Genomic DNA, 22,858 nt, shown 5'->3' on the forward strand with positions numbered 1-22,858 from the left:
ATAGACACATCCGGAGGTGTGTCTCCTAGGTGCCTACAAATCCAGTCAAGTTGGCAATGAAGATGAGCCATCGTAATCCTCAATGTAGAACCGATTGGTCATTCTACAGCCCTCTGCAGCAGGCTCTGGAAGCCCACGCTTTGGTGGGTAACGGAATCCCATGGGAACCTGGGAGCCATGTATTTTGGGATTGCGTACAGTGAAGCAACAGAAGATAGATACAATGTGTCAGACTGCTAGAGCAGTGCCATGAGGCCGCCCCAGGAGTCGGTTACTTCAGATCTGAAAGCAAAATGAAACTATTGGTGGCATTTCTCTGTGCCTTTTCAGAGCCTCCTCGCAGCCAGATGTAAAGGCAACAGTCCTATGGTCTAAGCACTTGAGAGTCTAAGGCAGGAGGATTGCTGCAAGTTCAAGGCCATCCTGAACTACACAGTGGTTCTATGCTAGTCTGAACTACAGTAAGACCCTTCCTCAAAAAGACAAAAACCAAACAGTGGAGATGGACCACTTTGAGACCCTGAGGTGACTTTTCACTTTCTCAACCTGTTTTGTTTCCAATTCACTGTGTTACAGGCAAAGGTCTGGTTGGGTCACTAATAACTACACTAGCAGTTAACACATGCCTCTTCTAAAGAGAAACATGTGAAAAGAAACTGTTCTGTGTGCCAGATGCTCACATACAGCAATGCATTTACACCATCAGTACTTCAGTGCTCTGCAGCCTGATGCACCACCTCATCAAAGTGTGCCACCAGCCTGGTCTTCTACTCCTCCAGCATATCACGTGTTCTTCTGCAACAAAAAGCTTCCCTGTGAGATGAAGGCTGGGCCTCAGATCTGGGCAAACAAAATTCCTTAGCCAGAGCAATTGAGAAAATGTGAAATTGGATCTCGATCATTGAGAACCCGCCATCATCATTAAGCAGAAAAAAAAAAAAAAAAGCAAGCAGACATCTGTTCTCCCTGAGAACATACAGAGCATACTAATCACAAACCTTGGAGAAGAACATCCTGGCCTCAGCTTGGACAGGCTGCACAGCTGGGTGAGCCGAGTCTGACCAGGCCACAGCAACAGAGAAGGTCACCACCAAAGGGCCCAGTGACTGGTGGCTCTGCCTCTCATCAGCTGCGTGAGGATCAAAACAGGGCACTTCTAGGACACTGCCCCTCTTTGTCCTACAGACTCTGGATCCCAGGAACAAGATTCAGCCCTGAGGGCACACACTGAACCTTGTGTTTTTCATTCCTGAGGTTGTCAAGGTTCTCTACCCATCTGGCTGTCAAACTTCAGACGACTGTCATTCATTTACTCATTTATGCATTATTCAAAATGCATGATCTATACTAAAGCAATGTGCTAGTCTATGTGTAGATGAGGTGAGCTGGAGGCAAATCCTTTCATTATAACGTGTAAAAGCCTAATATAGGAGGGTACACAGATTGAAAAGTCATTCTCAAATACAAGGTGTGTGTGCGGAGGTAGGGGCGATCTATGAGTGCGTTAAGGAAGACTTGGTTGCACAGGTGCCAGTTGTGGTACTACAGGGAGAATAATGAGCTGTCAGGGGTGCCAGGCAAGAAATGGTGAGCCAATGTCAGTGAATGAAGACAGTGTCAGATGTATAAACAATACCAAATGTCCAGTGTGGTGAGAAATGGACATAGGAGAGTCACGAGATGGGAGGTTAGAAAGGCAGCTTGAGGCTACAGTCCAAGCTTCCCTTCTGGAGAACTGCCCAGGAAGCTACAACCTCTCCTGACCCCTCTTCTCTCTGACTTTTCATCATTCTCCTGTTTGTATCTCGCCCTTTAAGCTCTAAATGGCAGATATTCAACAAATGCTTGCTGAATAATGAATTAATAAGCACTTCCCCTGTTAAATAAAAAAAAAATGTAACCCAGGGAAACTGCTGAGTTATGCTCTAAATCAAAACTTAGTTGCCTCAAAGTAATCATCTTTGTTCCCTGATGTCTGAAAAGTGACAAAGTAGAATCTACCACTGGTACAGAGTAACCTTACACACCAAGGGCATCTTGATGTTGTCTGCCATCTGCTGCTTCATCTCACTTATTCAGCTAACTTCAGGTTTCAAAGCACCATCAAAGGCTGGTGTGCTAGTAGAAGATGCTTTACCTCCAGGCTCCAGGGATAGAGACTGCACAAATTAGAAATGGAGCTTGCAAGAGATGATCTTTAGCAAATGAAGAGGCTGGGAGCTTAGAAGGCTCAGGACTCCAAGCTGATAGTCACAGGCTCCCAAAATGCTTATCTAAATAACAGTTAAATAATATTAATAATATAATGATCACTATAATTTATTGATTGCTTGCTTTGTGATCAATGCCTTACAGACACCATCTCATTGAATTCTTATAACCACCCTATGGAGTAGGTATTTCTGTAAACATTCTATAGATGAGAATAATGGTGTGTAGAGCCATGAAGAAACTTGACCAAAGTTAAACAGGGAGGAAGCAGTAGACCCAGAACCTAAATTCAGGTCTATTCAGTTTTAGGTCATGATGAGCCTACCTTTCTGAACCAATAGATGCTTTCCAAAGGAAATCAGGGAAATTGCCAAGCATCAGCCTGGTGGACAAGAAAGGAGTCTCAGCTCTATCCTTATCATTCTAGAAGCCCAGAAGAAAAGCACATCAGAGCTGGAGTGTGGTAGCTTGAATGTAATTGGCCCCCATAATTTCACAGGGAGTGGCACTATTAGGAGGTGTGGCTTTATTGAAGTGGGTATGGCCTTGGAGGAAGTGTGTCACTGTGGGGGCGGGCTTTAAGGTCTCCTATGCTCAGGATACCACCCAATGTCTCAGTCAGCTTCCTGTTGCCTTCTGATCATGATGTAGCCAGTGCCACATCTGCCTGTACACACCACCACACTCCCTACCATGAAGATAATGGACTGAACCTCTGAAACTGTAAGTGAGCCACCCCAACTAAATGCTTTCCTTGTAAGAGCTGCTGTGATCATGGTGTCTCTTTACAGCAGTAAAAACCCTAACTAAGACTCAGAGTTTTGCAGATGTGTTGATTCTTAGGGACCTTCGAGGATGTGATGACACACATAGCCGTGCTCTTATATAAGAACAAATGCTCATCAGATCCACACAGGAAATAGGAGGAAAGGAAGCTAGGCTGTAGCTGCCCTGAGATCCTGCAAGGTGAACTCCTCTTGCTGACTGGGACTGGAGAAGGAAATCAGGTGCAAGCTGGAGGGCACAGGAAATGTAGGTCTGAACAAAAGGAACAAAGACAGCCATGTCCCGCCTCCTTGGTCCTCCCTAAGCACTTGTTCAACATTGATTCTAGTGGGGCCACTCTCTATTTTCAGAACAGAGTTGTGTCTGGGGCTTTTTTCTGAAACCTCCACAGAGCTAAGGAAATAAGCAAAATAACACATATAACCTTGACCTTCTCCAGGCAAGAAACCACTTTGCAAAGTGAAGTCTACCCCTGCCTCCCTGCGGTAGACTAATTATTTTCCTATGCTCTGGCCAGATACCATGCCAAAAGCAACTTCAGGAAAGGCATTGTTCTGGCTCACAGTTTAAGAGACTCAGTCCACCACAGCAGGGAAGGCCTGGGGCAGGCAGCTCCATGTGGCAGGCGTGTGCACCTGGGCCTCTTCTCCACATCTTGACAGAATAAGAAACAGAGCAGACAGGATGTGGATTTGGACTATAAAGCCTCTGGCCTGACCTCAGGTGGCAGAAGTCACAGGCCCAGGGGTGATATTGTAATGCTCTCAACTCTGGTCAGACACACTTCTTTTTGCAGTGGTTTATGGTTAAGGCAGTGACTCATACATAACTGGTCAGAGTGCTGGGTCTAAATAATTTTGAGTGTTCGGCTATGGATGGGTCATCCATATGAACCTCCTACCATCCCAGGCTCTGGAATCTTCATGGGAAAGGATGCAGAATGGAAAAGGAGGGCCAGCAGATGAGAAGAGCTGGGAAACACTGGCTTCTGTACACGGCATGACTGTTGCAAGCATCTCCCCACAGCAGCTGGGGTTACCTGCAGAAGACCTGCATAACACCTCACCAGGAAAAATTCAAGCATGGATAGGCAAAAGGCCTCAAGGCTTCATCTCTATCAGGGGAGCTATTGGCAGTCAATTAGCTGCTGAGTGAAGAAGAGTCACTCTCCTTTGGAGATATGACCACTGGTAGATTGCACATGACCTACTGGATGACCACACACCCATGTGCATGAGGACAGCACTAACTGTACTTGAGTTATTAATAACAATAACATTAACAAAACAAGAAACCTGAAGTCAGGAGGGAGGTGAAATGGGGGTTACTATGAAGAGTTGGAGGGAGTAATGGTAGATAGAAATGATCAACACACATTCTATAAATGTTTGGAACTTTCAACAATTAAAAAAAAGTGTATTAAAATAAAACCCTCAAGCTGGATGTGGTGGTGCATGCATTTAATCCAGCAGAGGCAGATGGATCTCTACGAGTTCAAAGCCAGTCTGGTCTGCATACTGAGTTCCAGGATGGCCAGGGCTACACATGGAAACCCTATCTCAAAACAAATAAATCTCAAGCCTTAACCAACTTCCTCCAAGGAGGCTCCACCTCTTAAAGGTTCTACATCCCCTTAAACACTGTCCCAGCTAAGGAGCAAGTGTTTAAACACAGGACCCTACAGTGCTATTTCACTTCAATCACAGCAGTCATTGTATGACTTGTGGCAAGCAATTATGAGTCTGTGTCATCATGTAAACACATTTCTCTTATCTCAGCTTCCTCACCTGTTGAATTGAGGTTACAGAGAGGACCCACCATAGAAGACTGCCGCAGACAGTAAAGATTTCGTACATATAAGATGAACACACACATAGTGTGCGTAAAGAGATGCCTAACAAATAAGGGACTGGGTAAATATATCATTTTATTATTATTCCTAGCCTATGCATACAAATATTAATATTACATCATCTTTCTAATTAAGTATTGCTTGCCAGTGGTCAGCATGAAGTCCCCGAAACAGCTGTCTGTTATTGTGGTTATATACTACAGTGTACATACCAACACACCTTTTCTGAGGCACTCACATGTCATTTAATTGGTGTTCTTGCCTTCAAGCATTCGTTTGCATCTCTTGAACATTACCATTTAGTTCATTATTCTGATATGTCTTCTTCTCCTATATTTAGATTTCCTGATGTCAGAGTCAAGGGCAAAGCGAGGAGCTAAAATACCTGGCTGTAGCCGAGGGAAGGTACTGGCTGTTGGGCAATGCTGCCAGCCCAGACCAGCTGCTCTCTTCCTTCCTCTTCAAGGACAACAGAGAACGGAGGCCTGTGCGGATCTCAAATGAGGGGGAGTGGAAGGAACAGACATTGAATTTGCCTGCCTCTCTGTCTCTCTGTTCACTTTATTATTATTTATTGGTTTTTGTTTGTTGTTGCTGTTGCTGCTATTGTTTGAGACAGGGACTCTCTATGTATCCCTGGCTGTCTTGGATCTCACTCTGTAGACCAGGCTGGCCTCAAACTCACAGAGATCTGCCTGCCTCTGCCTCCCAAGTGCTGGGTGAGATTAAAGGTGTGCGCCACCACTGCTTGCTCTATTTACTTTTTTTAAATCGAATTTTAAAAAATGAAAAAAAAAAAACCATACTTGGTGCAGCTTGTCATCCCAACTAATTGAGAGGTTGAAGTAGTAAGGTCAAAAGTTCAAACCCCAGTGGGCGTAAGTAGGTTCAAGGCCAACATGTACAAAAATAAAGGACAAAGCACAAGCTCATGGCCCAGGGTTCAACTCCCAGTCCTTGGAAGTTTAAGGTCTTTTGAGACAGAATACAGCTGGAGCCAGAAAAGAAAGCAAGAAGAGAAGAGAGAACAGAGCAGAGCGGGCATCCCGCCCAGCCAGGGTGGGGACAAGGAGCCACCACTGGCAGGAAGGGGCGGCGCTCCAGGGTCGGCCCTTCCCACCGGCCCGCGGCCCGCCCGCGCTGCGCAGACCCGGCCCCTGCTCGCGGATGCGCGCGTCAGGGCTGCGCGGGCACGTGGGCCGCCGGCTGTCAATCACGCGCAGCTGAGCTTGGAGAGGCGGGAGTGGCGACGCCGGTGGTGGCGGCGGCGGTGGCGATGGGACCCCGGCGAGAGATCTGCGGCTAGGTCGGCTGCATTTGCTCCACGGGTCGGGGATTGGAGGAACAGGTAAAGCCGCGGGAGGGCTGAGGGCTGTTCTAGGGCTCTCTCTTCACCTAGCCCTCCTTCCCTTTCTCTTTCCTCCCGCCCTCCTCACACACAAATCTCTATCAACCAGTCTTTCCCTCTCTCCCTCCAGCCCACTCTTCCCCTCTTCCCCTCTTCCTTATTCACAAAAATCATGCATATTAAAATACACAAAAACGTAGCAATTTGAGACAACCAACTTCATGCTTTGGGGGTTTGGGGTCTATGTTATGTAAGCATTTGGGAGTTGTACAGCTAAAAACTTAAAAGAGTTTCCTTCCTGTAAGACAAGAAAGTTGTATTTTCAGTAAGGATAAAATAGGTTTGTTTAGAGTTTGCGAGGCTTCTCAGATTTCTTTTCCAGGCAGAGCTGACCCCCCTCTACAGGCAACAACATCACCGGCTCTCCAGACTCCTTGGCCATGTCTAAAGATGTTCTGATATGATTTCAGGACCTACTTCTTTTCGTTATTAGATAGGGACACGTGGGTGGAGGTCAGACCAAGGCTGGTGATCTCACAAACCCGCTGGAGTAGGAACACCTAGTGTCGGCTGAACTGGTTCCTGGCTCTGTGGCACAAATGTTTTCAGGACCTTGGAGAGCTCTCAGGGCTCTAGCCAGGCCAGCGCCATTGGTGGAGAATGTGTCTACCATCAGTTTCTTCAGACACAACCAGAAAGGTGGCTGGTGAGGAGAAAGGACACTGTTAAGAGAGACAGACAGAGACCAGAACCAGGAGAGGGAAAGAGGGAACCCTAGGAGACAGAAGAAGATAGTGAGGTTGTTGCTTTTAGCTGACTTGTTTTCTTTTGTTAATCCAATTTAATGTTTTGGATTTTAATGTTGGCTCACATACCACCCAAACTTCGGGAGCAAGGAAATGGATCTGGAAGATGGTACAGCTATTCTCCATTAGAGATTGACCCCGGAAATGCTGAAGACAGTTTGTTAGGCCTTTTCTGGACTTACCCACCCCACCCCCCACCCCCCTAACCTTTGGTTTCTCCTTCAAATGCACGGGAGAATCTGTTTAACAGAGGATTTCTCATGGCCTTCTGGGTGGTATGGCCCTAGTTTTTGTTCTTTTCTTTTTTTAATTTCACAAGACTAGAGTAATGCAGGAAACCAATAGCTCAGTAGCTGGCAGCGGTCTCTTAATTGAATTTTGCATGGGCACCTGCTTCTCTTGAGCAGCTGGAGAATAAACTGATCACGATAGGAAGAGAACGGATGTGGAAGTTAAACTAAACATGATGAGTAGATTGTCCAAAGAGATTTGCTGAGGGTGTGATGCACGTTAGCTTCTCAGAAGACATGGGGATTGTAAAGCTCATTTATTCTGCAGAGAAGTTCTGGGATATCTAGGAAACAAATCATCTTTCATTTAGATTACGTGGGATATAAGCAGCCCATGATGCCAAAACAAAAACAGCACCTGTATGGTGTTCTGGGGTTCACAAAGCTCATGGGTTTATGTCACCTCGTTCACTCCAAAAATTATCATCAGAGTCCACTGGAAAGTTTTAGAATGTCAGTTAAACTTTTGAGTTTGTCTTGCTTGTTTGCTTTGTTTTGTTTTTAAAGGGAAGCCATCCCTGTTCTTTCACAAGAAGTTCTTGGTCAATGGTTTTGTGAGTAGCTTGTAAAACTTTGATTTTGCTCCGGGTCATATCTGCAGAGTTGTTGTTTTCTTTTCTGCACTAGAATTGAAGGATGAAATTTTAAAAGAAAAGTGAAAGAATAAACAGGCAGAGGACAAGGAGAACATTGAAGGTAAGAGTCAGCTTTTGTCATGTGTGGATTCATAAGCACCTGTGCCCTGAATGTAGTTAAGGAAGAAGTTTAAAAGGAGAATAAGGATGCTTATTTTGGTTTTAAATTTTGCATGCCTTATTAATATATATATGTATATATATATATATATGTAGAGATAGATAGATAGATAGATAGATAGATAGATAGATAGATAGATAGATAGATAGATGATATAGATAGGTAGACAAATGACATATGGATGGATAGGTAGATAAATGGATAGATAATAGATGATAGATAGATGTGTAAATAATAGATGGACGTATAAGTAGAGGTAAATAACCATATAGATACATAGCTTGAAGGATTCAGGCAATTGATAATGAGTAAGCTAATTATACACTATTATTCCTCTTTTCTAAAGTATAAAAGTGACTGACAGTGCACAGACATGGAGGGTATAAAAAGACCTCATTATATAAAACTGTAATCTCTGTGATTATTCCAAAAAGATAAAGTATCTCTGAACTGATCCATTGGTTAAAAACACATTTCAAGTTTTATGATCATGCTGATGTAATTCAAGAATGCAATTCAATTTCAAAGTGGCAAAGCTCTTAGTGGCTTTCATGACTTCCTGTGTGCACTGTGAATCTCATAGAGTCTTTTAAGGGAAGAGACCTTTTGGGTTTGGTTCTGGATAAGTGTTCTCAATGGCCTGTGTCTATACCTTGTGTCTTGCAGTGCTGGCCCTGTGGAAAGTGACTCTAATGGGATTGTCACTCTCATTAGCTCAGCATCATTTTGAGGGAGAGAAAATAGTATGAGAAATTGAGGGTTATTTCAAAGTGAATAAAGAGAACAGGGCCTGAGCCTGGCCCACAGTGACTCACACACAGAGCCATGGGAAAACACTCATCCACTTTGTGCCTCAATTTGCTGCCTCCCTTCTCTCAAGGAGACCATGAAGAAAAACAATGTGATGTCTGTGATGTCCTCAGAGTTGCAGGAGGCACAAAAACTTATTTCTATTTCCCTGACCGTGAGCACTTTTAGAATAGAATGAAAGTATCTGTACTTATTAGCCCAAAATTAAAATTCCCAACAATTGATACTGCCGTCCATTGGTCTGCATATCCACAGCACTGTCCATGGGGGATCTGTCTGTCTAGCCAGGGGGTGGTTCTCAGCATTTGTGCTCTCATTTACTGTAAATGCTGCACATGAATGCTATTTTGTTGAAGACAAATAATGGGAAGAAGAAAGCTGTGGATAGTCCTCATTTGTCAGTAACAACAAGGTCCTTCAGGGAGAATGCAAACAAATCCCTCTTCAAAGGTGAGCAAACATCCACACAGAGAAGGGATAGTGCCTGGATTCTGTTGTGATTCCAGACTAGGGGGATAACTCAGCTGCTAGAATGTTTGCCTCAAATGCACGAGGCCCTGATCTGATACTCAGCCCCGCACAAACCAGGCATGGTGGTACATCCCTACAATGCCAGTGCTCCTGATGTGGAGGCAAAAAGATAAGAAGTTCAAGGCCAGTCTCAGCTACACAGAGAGTTAATTCAATGCCAGCCTAGACTAGAGTCCAGAACCTCCCCCCACAAAAAGGGGAAGAGGTACGAGAGGATCCACTAGCGTATTTACACGTTATATACCAACAGGATCTCATTTAAATATAATTTTAGAAAGTTCTCTTATCAGCTTCTATGCTTGTACCTCCTAGATATTAAAGATTTCTCTAAAGAAAGGAGGCCTCAGCCAGGTCTCAGCCATGGCGGTACATGCCTTGAATGCCAGCACTTGAGAGGCAGAGGCAGGCCAGCCAAGTCTATAGAGAGAGTTCCAGGACAGCCAAGGCTACACAGAGAAACCCTGTCTGAAAAAAAAAAAAACCAAAATAAAACAAAAAAGAAGAAGAAAAAAAAGGCTCTAAGGTCCTGTCCCTTTATAATAGCCATAAATAATGGTGACAGTACTGTTTTGGTGGCTGCTGATCCAGATATTTAATACAAGCCAGCAAAGCCTTGCCCAGTAAGGGAGTACTGACTCAAGTTCGAAGGCCTTTGCCCACCTTGAGTTCCCGTCTCAGTCCTAGTTTATTGCATACCATTTAATAATTGCCCAGCTTTAAAATCCCTTTACAACATGACTTAGTGTATCCTTTGTCTAATACTACAGGTGTCAATCAACAGAGGAGATTCCAAATAACTATAACATTCTTTGTCTGGAGACAGCTAGCTTCTGACTTACTAACTTCCCTTGAATTATATAACTCTGTTGAGGTTCTTAGGCCCCAAACCTTCACTCTACCATGGTAGATTTTAAAACTTTTTTCCAAAATAATCATTCTCCTCTAGACATCAATCCCCACTAGTTGTATCTTAAGGAAGCAGTATGGATCTTCTCAGCTACCTATGCCCCATCCAAGGGCTACTATTGAAGGCAACATATATGATACTAAAGTAGTGCATTAAATGAGCAGCCTACAAGTATTGCATCAGTTTAACACAAATAAATAGTCTGGGTAGTGGCTTACATTCCCCGTAAGCTGAACTTCATGCACACTGGAATTAAGGACTTTTGGGACTGACAGTCCACAAGCAAACAGAGAATCAATAACCTCAGTTGTTTGCCCAACAAAAAGTAAATGACTCATTCTGAAGATGTGTAGCTAACAACTCCTAGAGAAACACATCTGGAAGAAACAAAACCTCAGTCTGGTCCAAGCTTCTTAATGTAAGGATGATGAAACCACAGCCCAGAGATGTTAATAAGCTTAGTGTGATCTCATGACCAGAAACAAGTGTCAGTCCATTCTCTGTTCTGTGTGGCTACCATGACACAACCCATGCTCTTCCTGTTCATGCTTTGTGCTTTTGGAAGATGAAGTAAGGTCCAGCAAGATCCCTCTTCAGGATTGGATCCAGCATCACTAATGATCCATGTTGAAGCAGAATGCACACTGAGGCTCAAAATGATTGCTTCATGACACTTTGTCCCTCTGCCTTTTTTAAAAAACTCATATTGGTGTTTTTGTTTTGTTTTGTTTTTAGCAAAGTTTAACTAGTGAGTCTCACAAAGAAACACTAGCCTAGTACTCTAGAAGTGACTGGGCAGAGACTGACCACAATGAGTTTGAGGGCCCTGCTCAGCATCAGAGCTGAGTCCCAAGAGTGCGGACTTCAGCAGATGGGGGAAGTAGCACTTCTTGTTGCTATAGGGACATGTCATTCCTCTTGTGTCTGGTTTTGTTCTTTCTTCCTGTTAAAGACTCCAGTGCTCTGTAGGAGACCTAGAGATTATATAAAACATTTAGGTGAGATGGTTCTGACTACACAGTCATGATTCAGACCAGGCTCCTGCACATTGTAGTCTCTGTCATCTTTTGTCTCCTTCCTGACTCACAGTGTAACCTTTAGCAAGATTTTTCTGTACCTCAGTTTCCTCAATGACAAAGCAGAGTTAGTAATACCAACCCCATCTCCAGTTGACTAAAAATTTTTATTAGAATGCCTTCAAAAGAAGACAACTCTAAAATTATTCTACTTATGTGTCACTGATAATAGGCTCTTATTAATCACATTCATTGTATAAGCATTAAACAGAAGGTACTGAAGAGATCATCCCAGCACTTGAGACATAAAAAAGTGGATACCCATCCTTTTAATCCATCAGACAAAATGTTTTCTAAAACCTTGATAGTTGTGAAATAAAGCCCCTCAGGATGTTTAAAGTTTTTTTTTTTTTTTTTTAATGCTTACCTTTACCTGTCTTGACATGTTTTCCTGAATGACTTTTTTATAGGGAGATGTTCCTGAACCAAGAAAGCATACAAGTGTTCAATGTAATGCTGGTCAGCATATAGAATGATGAGGCTAGCGACCAAGGATGCCACATGCCTGTGCCATTTTTCTGACATCAGGACCATATTTTCTCAGATTTGACTGTATTTTCTAAGCAAATCCATTTGCAGCAGGAGTGCTTAGAAAGGGATGTGCTTGTGGGTTTGCTTGGTTCCCATAGGGCTATTCTCAATTTGCACTGCCATGTGTCTATATTGGTCACTTTATGAGACGCTGGGACAAGATACTGACAAAAGCAACCTGTGCAAGTAAGGGGTTATTTCCGCCCACAGTTCTAGGGCATTGCCCATCATGGCAGCAGGAACTTGAGGCAGCTGGTCACGTGACATCTATGTTCAGAAAGGAGAGACAAACATTGGTATTCAGTCCATTGTTGAGTTCAGGTCTTCAGCCCATGGAATAGTGCTACCTGCCTTTATTATAATTCTTCCCATCTCAATTAACCTAGTCTAGAGAACTGTTCACAGGTATACCTAGAACTCTGTTTCTATGGTGATTCTAAATTCTTTGACGTTGGCCATCAAGATAGCCATCACACTATTCAACCAAACTAAGTGATCACAAAGGAATCTGGCAAAACTATAGAGAACATTTTTGTCCTGTGGACATTACTAGCTGGTTCCTTAAGAAGCAATTAGAACACTTAATGCATCTTTCTTGACCTAGATTATAGCACAGTCCTAGACTTTCCTGGAAAAATATTTTCCTAGTGAGAAAATAACTTTGTATCTTATTTTGTCATATACAGATTATGTCCAAACAAGGAAAATAATCTATTAAAAAACTGAAAAATGCAAGTATTTTCCATTTCTAGCTAAACACTTGTCTGTTTATACAGAGATCAGAAAAATCAAAGAATATAGAACTAAGAAGTCCCTCACCCACCAAAACAATGGCCCCTCAGTAATTCCTTACTAAAAAGAATGAACAAAAAACATTGGGCTTCTTGGTTAAGAGCACTGGCTGCTCTTCTATAGGACCAGAGTTCATTTGGTGGCTCATAACTGCCTGTAACTCCGGTTTCAGGGGACCCAACACCTTCTTCTGGCCTTAGCAGGTACCAGGCATGCAAATGGTACACAGGCATACTTGCAGACGAAACACAAACACATTAAATAAAGTTTTATTTTTAAAGAAATAACATGAATTATTAATGAAATCCATTAAAGCTTCTATCTCCAAGAGTAACAATTAAAAAAAATCAACCTTAAATTTCCATATTGCAAAGGTAGTGCCCTAGGCATCTCACCCATAGCAAGTTTTATTTAATTTTCTTAAGTCTTATTTATACTAGACACTTTGTAGGAAATAGTAAAAGGGTCTACTGTCTGCATTACACTTTCACACCTACATGGACAGACATATCTACAAATAACCATGGAAATACATGGACAGACATATCCACAAATAACCACAAAATACATAGACAGACATATCCACAAATAGCCACAGAAATACCCAGTGCTAGAACTGGTGAGGTGTAAATTAATGGCCCAGTCACTCGTGATTAATAAAGCATGTTAGCTGCTCCATAGCTTTCTATCAAAGCTTCCATGTGACTTAGCAATCAGTTAAAACATCAGAGAAGTTACAACATGAGCTCTGAAATGCAAAGTTGGAACTGCTAAGAGGAATCCTGAATGCATTCTGGAAAGGAATGTGGTTAAAAATCCAGACAACCCAAGACAAATTCCACCGTGGCCGGTGAGATTGCCTACAAATTTCTTACATTCAAGGGCTGTTGTCAAGGCTTCTTTGCTGCCATTTTCTCATGTACATTTTCCTTGTGTTTTGTATAATTTAAGTGACTGGAGCTGCTGTATCTCCTCTGTTTGTATAAAACCAATTCTAGCCAGTGATTACTGGGGGTGAGTTTGTATTTAACAGAAGAGAAGGGCAGATAAACTAGGTGAGTCTTTAAAGGTGCCATTTCCTTTAAGAAAAAAAGGCTGGCCTGTTTAAATAGGCTGGTCTGGTATGACTCAGCCTGGTTATTCTCTTTAATACGCCTTTTGATCCTGGAGTTCAAGAACTAGCCCATGGGGCTGATCTCTGTGTATGCTGTCTTTCCAGCTGGGAAGATGACTTCTTGCAGCAACACCTGTGGGTCCAAGCAAGCCCAGGCTGACCCCGAGGGCGGGTACCAGCGCTATGGAGTTCGGTCCTACCTGCATCAGTTTTATGAGGACTGCACTGCCTCCATCTGGGAGTATGAGGATGATTTCCAGATCCAGAGATCGCCTAACAGGTGGAGCTCAGTATTCTGGAAGGTGAGGAAAAGAATAATGAAAAATAATATCAGAAGTGGACAATACTGGAGCTACTGAGAACTGAGAGGTTCTCTGTGTGAGCCTCAATCCTGGTAACATTTAATGCATTGTTCTTCCTTTGGAAAAGAGATTATAAATTTTGAGTCAAAGAAAGCCTTTACATACAACATAATTACTTGATGAGCTGATTAAACAGAAATAGGGTCAAAGGCCAGGCAATTAGTAGTCTCAATCGTTATTAACTGGCCACTTCACTCATTTACAGTGAAGCCATTCATATGCAGAACATTGTGTTCTTTTGGCCTCCATTACAGTCTGGAGAGGTGTCCGTTATAGTTTGAATGGGAAATGTCCCCCACAGGTTCCTGTGTTTGAATGTTTGGTCCCCAGATGCTGGTGCTCTTTGGGGAGTTTGTGAAACTTATAAAAAGTGGAGATTAGCTGAACTAAGTGGGTCCCTGGAGGGTGGGCCTGGAGATTTATACCCAGTCCTGGCTTCCTGCCTGCTCTGTGCTTCCTGATTGTCCAGAGGGACAAACCCCTGCCACTACAGTCAGGAGCCAAGCCGTCCCCAGCCATGATGGACTGTATTCCCTCAAACTGCAAGGCAAAGCCCACCCCATCCCTTCAGCTGCTTCTTTCAAGGGTTTTATCACAGTGTTGAGAGAAAGAACTAACTTAGTATCAGTTGACACATTGGAACAATTACTGGAAAGAAACCGTTAGGTGTTGAGCAAGCATTAAGGCTGAAACATGGCCTCATAGTCATAAACCAGCTCTGCCTTCTCCATATAGGGGACCATGAGGCTCTCTAAGGAGACTCATTAGAAAAATATATTCAGTGCCTCAAAAGATACTTAGCACTGGCTGCATCTGTAGAATGATTGGGTTGAGGTGCTGGAAATAATGAACAGGAAACAAAAAGTTCCCTGCCCACATGAAGCTTACAATCCAACCCAGGTATCAGGAACTTGAGGCAGCTAGTCCCACACATCTGTAGTCAGGAAGAAGAGAGAGAGATGGATGCTGGTGTACCCACCTAAAAGCCCTAACAGCATGTCAAGTGACACCAGCTATACACATAAGAGGAAGGAGGTAATGCAGGTGGGCACAGAGGTACAGAGGTAGAGAAGGATCGAGATGCAGTGATGGAAAAAGGTTTGCAGAAAGATGAAAACTGAGCAACTCCAGATGGGCTGGTGGAGCAGACCAGGATGTTTTCAGGATGAATACCACTTGGAGCTGGGAATGTAGCATCCCCAAAGGCCCTGGGAAGAGGGAAGAGGTCCATTTTGGAAGTAGAGTTAGATAGGGGAAGACACTGAATTCAGAAAAATAACCACACAGGTGGTCTCTGTGGGGTCTTGTAGACAATGGCGAAGACATGGGCTGTTACCTCAAGAAACAGGAAACTCCAGCTGAAGAAGCCTGGATAACACAAGCTGACTGATATGTTACCAAGATCTTTCTGGCTACTGAGCAGAAAAGAAGTTATCAGAGGGCACACACAGCTAGATGCATTCAGAAGCCATTAAAGTACCCAAGCAAGAGACATGGCAGCTTGGATTAGGCAGGTGCCAGCGAAGCTTTAAAATGGTCTAGCCTAGCATTAAGTTTGAGGGCCAGGCTGTCAAGATATGCTAATAAAAAGCCATCAAGCAAGATCTCAGGCCCTTAGCCTGGGCTTGTGTTCTGGATGATGCTGTGACCTTAGATGGAAGCATCTAGTAAAGGAGTGGGACAGGTGGAAACCATGAGTGTGACTTTGGCTGTGTCACACTGAAGGTAACTATTACACCAACAGAGATAAAGCTCTCATGGCCATTTCAATGTACTGTCTCAGCTCATGGATTTGAGGTCATTCATAGGTAGAATGCACAGAAGATACCAGCTGAAACAACCTGGGGAAAGGCAATGATCATAGAAAAGAAAGGGAAATGGAGGACGATTTAGGGAAGGTCTCTGAGATTTGACCTCAAAGGATGCCTGGGGTCTCCACCAGCTTCAGCATTCCATGCTTCTGAAAGATCCCACACATTTGACCCAGACATTGACTTAAACTGCTATGTATTGGTAATACAGTATAACAAGAGGCAGTTTAGCCTAGTGAATATGAGCATAGAGTCTTGTCTCAGGCCACATGAATTCAAGCTCATGCTCTTGTATTTCATAGCTCTGTAACTCTGAGTAATGACACTTCACTTACCATGTAAATAATGTGAGATTTGAGACAGTATTTAGAAAATGCTTAAGACAATGGCTGCTGTATGTTCAATAAGATTTGGCTGTGTCAGCAACCATTACTTCATGCCAATTAGAATACTAAGTGCTGAAATGGAAAGGAAACTGGAAATCTAGTGAATTACATATTGGGTAACATAGTTGTTAGTGTGGATGTCCCAAGACTTCTGTTAATTCAAAATCATACCATTGTCACAGAATCTGTATTAGAGTTAGACAAGTCAGCATCCTTGTTCTGTAGAAACCTCAGCTCAGATGAATCCTTACTGGCCTGGACCAATGAAATGCATGTTTGATCCAGCTACACCTTGTATAGGTGATTGTTCCACTCTTCTCTATGGTCTCTCCCTCCACTCTCTCCTCCTTTCTTCTCTCCTCTCTTTCTCTCCATACATATAGATGTATGTATATGCATAAGTGGAGTATATTTATGTTGCCAATGTCTTTAAATACTACTGACATAAAGACTACTTAAGCATTTGTGTGCATCCAGGGCACTGGAGTGTGATTTGGGAACTGCAAATCCATTAAACAATATACAACAGTTGACTGAAAATAAAGAACTCACAGTAAATGACCAACTCCAACAGGATTTTAATATTTTCCTTTCATTCTTACACAAGCAAGGTCCAAATTCCTTGTTCCCTGTTATGGTAAGCCTGTTTTAGAGAAACACAGGATGAAGTTTCTCTGAGGCTACACTCCAATAAAATCCTTCACCTGGAAGCCTGGTGTCAGCCTGCATAGCCTAAGGAGTCTGTCTTGGTGACATTTGCTCTACCCAGGGCAGAGGCTGGCTATTCTGGGGAACTTCCAAAGCAGGCTGAGTGGAAATGTTCTCAGGAAGAACTTTGTAATAGTACAGAGAACGGACCCCATTGCACACATGACCCAGCAAGACTCTGCTTACTGTTTTTCTCTTGGTTTTCAAATTGCAACTATACATGGTTCAAGTTGCTAGCAACCCCTTTTCCTTCCACTATGAGATTGCAAAAGTCAAGCCAGTCTGTCCCTCGGAGCTGTACTCTAAGTACCTTGTTAGCTAGCACTCTGCCCTTGAGCTCCTGAGCAGTGAGCAGCCTGGAGAGGCTTAATGAGAACAGAGAGTGCAATCACATGGACTCATGTTGAAATCTGTGCCCTGCCCTCCCTGCTCATTTATACATGGCATCTATCTCAATGCCATTCTTTCTTTCCACAAATATTTATTAGTCCACTAGACCACCTGGTAAGTGCAATAGATTATATAGGATCCACTTTTGCCTCTGAATAAGATATAGAAATTCACAGTTAAACAGAGACATAGACACAGGTTATTACAATCCAGAATGCTAACTGTTCTTATCGAAATGGTACCTATTGGGAGCACAGAGTTCGGGAGACAGGAGGAAGTGTGTATCTAGTGCAGCCTAGAGAACTTGACCCCGGTGGAGACTCCCTGTGCATCTGCAGAAGCAGGGCACCAAGGTGGAAAGAAGTACATTGCAAATGTGGAGGGGTAGAGAGCTCAGCAGATAGCTGGGACCCCGACAGAGCAAGCAGGAGAAGGGTCACAGGTGAGCTGGAAATGTATCCAAAAGCTTTGGATGCAAAAGGAATTTCTCCACAGCCTTATAGTGTGCTGAGTATAGTGAGGGAAAAGAAACAGACAGTATTTCAATTTCAGAAGAGTCTCATAATCTGAGATAAACACATACTTCCAATATATGTGATAGTCTTTGTGACTCGGGAGCTTTGATCATTAAGAGAACACCGTTTTCAGGGCATCACAGAGGACTGAGATTGGATGTCAAGGTCAGGAATGACCCCAAGAAGTGAGCATAGGGACTAAAACACTATTTGAATATGGAAGCTATTGCATTTTCTTGTGTGATAGAGGAGATAATCTCTGTGAAGTGCAAGGGCTGATGGGCAAGTCTATTATTCTGGTGGAAGGATGCCAAGCATACTGCATGGGGTCAGGCCCGAAGAAGCCTCTGAGCCAAAGTTCTACATCAGGCTTCACTTTGTAGAGCTTGGCATCTAGCTGGAATAGGTAGGCAAGACCTGATGAGCAAGCCCCTGCTACCGCCATGGGCAGAATCACTACTCAGAGCTCAGGGCTTACAGAGAAAGCAACAGCAGTCCTCGGGGGAAGGGGAAGGATCAAAATCCAGGCCTCACTCCCCATGAGCTTTGAATGATCTCCACCCAGATGGCTCCTTAATGCCTAGCTTCATCCAGCCTTCTCCCCCCACCCCCACCCCCAGGCTGTTCCTCTCTGCCTGGCTGCTTCTGGCCTCCAGCGGTCATTATTGCCTCTTCTATGCCAGAGCAGCTGTGCTACAGAAGCTGTTCGCTGGCTCTGCCTACCAGCTTGGCACACACCGTGAATTCAGACTTCACCAGCACACTGGAAAACGAGGAAGGGGATGCTGGTCAGAAGAACAGCAATTTTTGGCCGATCTCTGGAACCCAAGGTTGCCTCCCTAGCCAACTCTCCTTTGCTGCAGCAGGGAACGGGTTTCCCACAAGCTCTGCATAACTCAGGTAGACATCAGGAGTCACAGCCTAGGCGTTGGCCTTGCTGCTGCTGTGGAAGTTGATCATCACCTAGTGATGTCCTTTAAATTCACTGCTGAGACTGACTCCACCACCCTGTATCCTGAGGATGCTCTATTGGGACCTCTCCAGCAGCATTCCAGTACACACACACACACACACACACACACACACACACACACACACGGCACCAAACAAAACTCCAGGGCTCTCTTAGAGCTTTAAATAACCTTTGTGTGCCCATTCCCTTTGCTGATTTTTCCCTTAGACCTAAGACTGCTTCAACTCACTATTATATTCCGATACAGTCCACATAATGCCTGATGGAATCATTTAGTTTAGTTCCTTCCAGTATTCCGACACGACCTCAGGATCAGGATATACATTCCACCTGCCCTCCCCTTCAAGTTTCTCATGGGGATTTAAGAAGCACCCTCCTCATGATTCCTTCATCAGACCTTCATGCCTATAGTTCCAAGTTGTCCCCTGTTCGCAGTCCCTCTCTGGGCACACCACTTGCAGGTTCCATGACACTTACATTGATTGCAGACAGCCAGTGGTGACTGTCTCCTCCTTCCTACGAAACTCTAATGGAGATAAGGAAAGAGAGGAGGCTCCACCTGGCAGGTCACTCTCCAGGTCCGACAATGGTCAGAACTTTCTCCACGTGGAAGCCACAGTTTGCTTTTCACCTGTGAGTGATATTCTCAGAGTGGATTTTGTCTTGTATGCCGCTCAGCTGAGAGGCCGGCTGTGCTGAGATCAATCACTGGGGTCCACTTCAATAGGCTAGAGGCTGGAGTTTGCCAGTCAAGAGTGTTGTCTGGAAGTGGCAGAAAAGACAGGGGTACTGCCTCCCGAGCTCTGCAGAAGATGCAAAACCAAGGCAGCCACAGCTTTGCTCCCCTTGGCTTCTGAGCTTTGGCACCACATCTTGAGGAGGGAGGTAATTTAGTGACATGGAAAGCAAGTCACCATGGATATTTAAGTTAATTTAGTTGGTGCTTCCAGAATTTTCCAATGTGAGTCATTTTTAAAGAGTTATAAATAATGGCTAGTCTCTGAAGGTGAATTTACTTACCATCATTTTTAGCAACCCAAAATATGATTTTACAACCCAATTTCTTCTACATTACTTGCATCTTATGCAGAATAGCTTCTCTGTTTTTGTTTGTTTGTTTGTTTTTGTTTTTGTTTTGTTTTTTGTTTTTTTCAGAGCTGAGGACCGAACCCAGGGCCTTGCACTTGTTAGACAAGCGCTCTACCACTGAGCTAAATCCCCAACCCCCTCTGTTTTTATTTAGTCTCACACTGACATATTTTGTTTTTCAGTTTCTTTGCCATATATTAAAGGAGATGTGCCCATATGAAGTGGATAAAACTCTTGAAATTAAAATAATAGGCAGGGAATATGCAAAATAGTAATTGGTAGCATATTGTGGGCATAAGGAAAGTGGGGGATCACACAGGTTCAGATATACTAACTACAGAAGCTTGAAATAGGCTTCTTCGACCCTATAGGCTGCAGCTTCCGATGGCGATTATAATAATATCTGCTTTGCGTAAGCATCTGTATTAAACACACATGCATCTAGCATGGTGTCTGGACCACACCTGATGCTGAACAGCAGTGATGACCTTGCCAAGGTCACAGGTTGATGGGGGTGTTTTCCTTCTGTTAGCCAGGCCCCCTCAATCAATGCATCAACTCTAAAATTTGACAGCTAAATAAATACACTTTAAATTCCAAGATTAGGTAGGATTATATATTTGTTTATTTTTCCGACCCTTTACTACAACTTAAAGCAATTAGGAACGGGAGGAAATAAAAAAAAAGATGTTTAAAAAATGGATAGCTGTGTTAAATAATCCTTTTTCCAATTGGTAAGTAACTGTTTTAATACTGTTAACCAAAGTTTTTTTTTCCACATAACAGCTACTCATCAGATTTGTTACTTACCAAATACAAAGTGAAGTGCTTTTGAACACAGTCATATTTAATCTTCACAGTATCATAATGTGGATACTATAATTGTTTGTCATTCCATAAATATGGAAAATGGTGATACAAACATTCAAGTAACTTTGCTTCTATGATTACAGTACAAGTTGCAGGATGGGAGCCCAAGGTGAGTCTACCTATGCCTCCTGGGCTCTAATCACCATGTGGCACATCACTTTGCCTCTCTGCTTTTTGCTGATTAATTTTCATTGTCAATTTGGTTACATTAAGAAACTCCTAGGACACTAGGGAAACTTTCTTTAGAATATCTGTGAAGATAATTCCACAGAGGACTAATTGAGGGCAGCTCCTCCCTGAATATGGAAAGCACCATCCCATGAACTGGGGTCCCAGAATGACTGTAAAGGAAAAGAGAACAGCAACTGTATCAATCAGGGTTCTCTAAAGGAACAGAACTGATAGACTGAATACATAGACATATAGCTATAAAGATATATAGATATATGGGAGAGTATTGGAGTGGCTTACAGGCTATGATCAGGGTAGTCTAGCCATGGCTGTCTCCTGACCAAAAGGCTAAGGATTCAGTAGTTGTTCAGTCCATGAGGCTGGATGTCTCAGCCATCACAGTCTGATGCTAGAGTCCCAAAGGATTCCTAGAGAGCTGCTGGTCTTGAGTCTACCTTGGAATGCCAAATAAATACATTCTAGTAACAGCACAGGAATGCCTCAGCAATAGGTTGGGTGAGCTTGTCAGTGAGAGTGAGAGCAAGCAGGCAGCAAAGGGGAAGCGGCCTTCTTCCACACCCTTTTATGTGGGCTGACACCAGAAGGTGTGGCCCAGATTTAGGGTGTGTCTTCCCACCTTAAATGACCATCCAATCAAGAAAATCCCTCACAGGCTTGCTCAGCTGCTTGAGTTTTAGTTGATTCCAGATGTAGTCAAGTTGACAACCAAGATTAGCTGTCACACCCATTGACCACCTATGTTTCCTGACCTGATGAAATGCAAGCAAGCATCACCCTGTGCTTTCACAGCCATGGAACTGCTCCAGACATGCCTTCCACACAATGATGGACTATACCACCTTGAGCCCAAACAAACCCTTCCTCATTTAAGTTTCTGTGGCCAGGCATTTGGTTATGTAAGTGAGAGCCTAGCATAACCGTGTTGCCCTTAAGAAAGCAGTTTATCCTTCCATCTGTTGCTCTAACATATTGACATCTGCACAAGTTCCGTTCAATTACATGTGAAAAGAAACAGAGCATGGGTCTGGGGTCACCTGTATGGCTGCCAGGCCCTGTCTCTGTAGTGGGTCTATTTTTTGCTGGAGGACTGACCTTCTAGAGGCTCCACATCTTTACCTGCTGGCTGTAGATCCTTCCCTCCTTACTTTCGAAAGGCATTAGCGCTGATAAGGATGGTTCGTATTCTCAGGCCCCAAACACTAGGACCATGTCTGTCAGTTGAGCATGTGGGTTTGTCACCCATTGGGTTTGTCACCCATTTCAGCAAAGAGAAGGACACTTCACTGCATGAGGGAGTTAGAAAGAAGGAGTTATCGGGTGTGGCTTTGGTTAGGAGTTTCTGGGAGGAGACACAGAAGCAGTGGGACACTCCGTATTGTCTAGACACGTCTCTGCTAAGGCTTGTCTATAAGGAAGGCAGACTACAGGAGAGGACAACCACGGTGGAAAAAGAAATAGCGGATGGGCCTACTGGCTGGGAGGAGCAGTCTGCATGATGGCCCAGTTTTGTAAAAGCTGTGACACAGTCATGTAGAGGCCTGGTCTTGTCTTCTTCCTTCATGGTCATAGGTTGAGCGTGTCTGAGCTGGCACTCTGTGAGATGTGTTGTACTTGACATAACATCCTATGACAGGGCAGCTTCTGGGGACATCAAGGGGCAGAGTCGGTCAGGCCAGCTCTGGGCATCAGGGCAGCTTCTCTCTTCCCCAATACCCAGTGAGGCATGTGAACAAAAGCAGGCTCCTTCAGCTT

The 22,858-nt window shown here is 43.7% G+C and overlaps 1 protein-coding gene across 2 annotated transcripts in view; it reads left to right on the plus strand.

Annotated features, from left to right (window-relative positions):
• Nrsn1 (neurensin 1) overlaps positions 1-22,858 on the plus strand; it is a 46,459-nt gene that overhangs the window by 22,536 nt on the left and 1,065 nt on the right. The window contains exons 1-3 of one of the 2 annotated variants that reach the window (XM_059263242.1): positions 6,063-6,197; positions 7,921-7,989; positions 13,916-14,112. In XM_059263242.1, the coding sequence (XP_059119225.1) occupies positions 13,924-14,112 (189 nt within the window). In that variant the 5' untranslated portion in view covers positions 6,063-6,197; positions 7,921-7,989; positions 13,916-13,923. Of the gene's footprint in view, positions 1-6,062; positions 6,198-7,920; positions 7,990-13,915; positions 14,113-22,858 lie in introns of those variants that run through there. The other variant, XM_059263243.1, reaches the window with a different exon arrangement.

The sequence above is a fragment of the Peromyscus eremicus genome, chromosome 5 (assembly GCF_949786415.1).
Source record: "Peromyscus eremicus chromosome 5, PerEre_H2_v1, whole genome shotgun sequence".
Lineage (NCBI taxonomy): Eukaryota > Metazoa > Chordata > Mammalia > Rodentia > Cricetidae > Peromyscus > Peromyscus eremicus.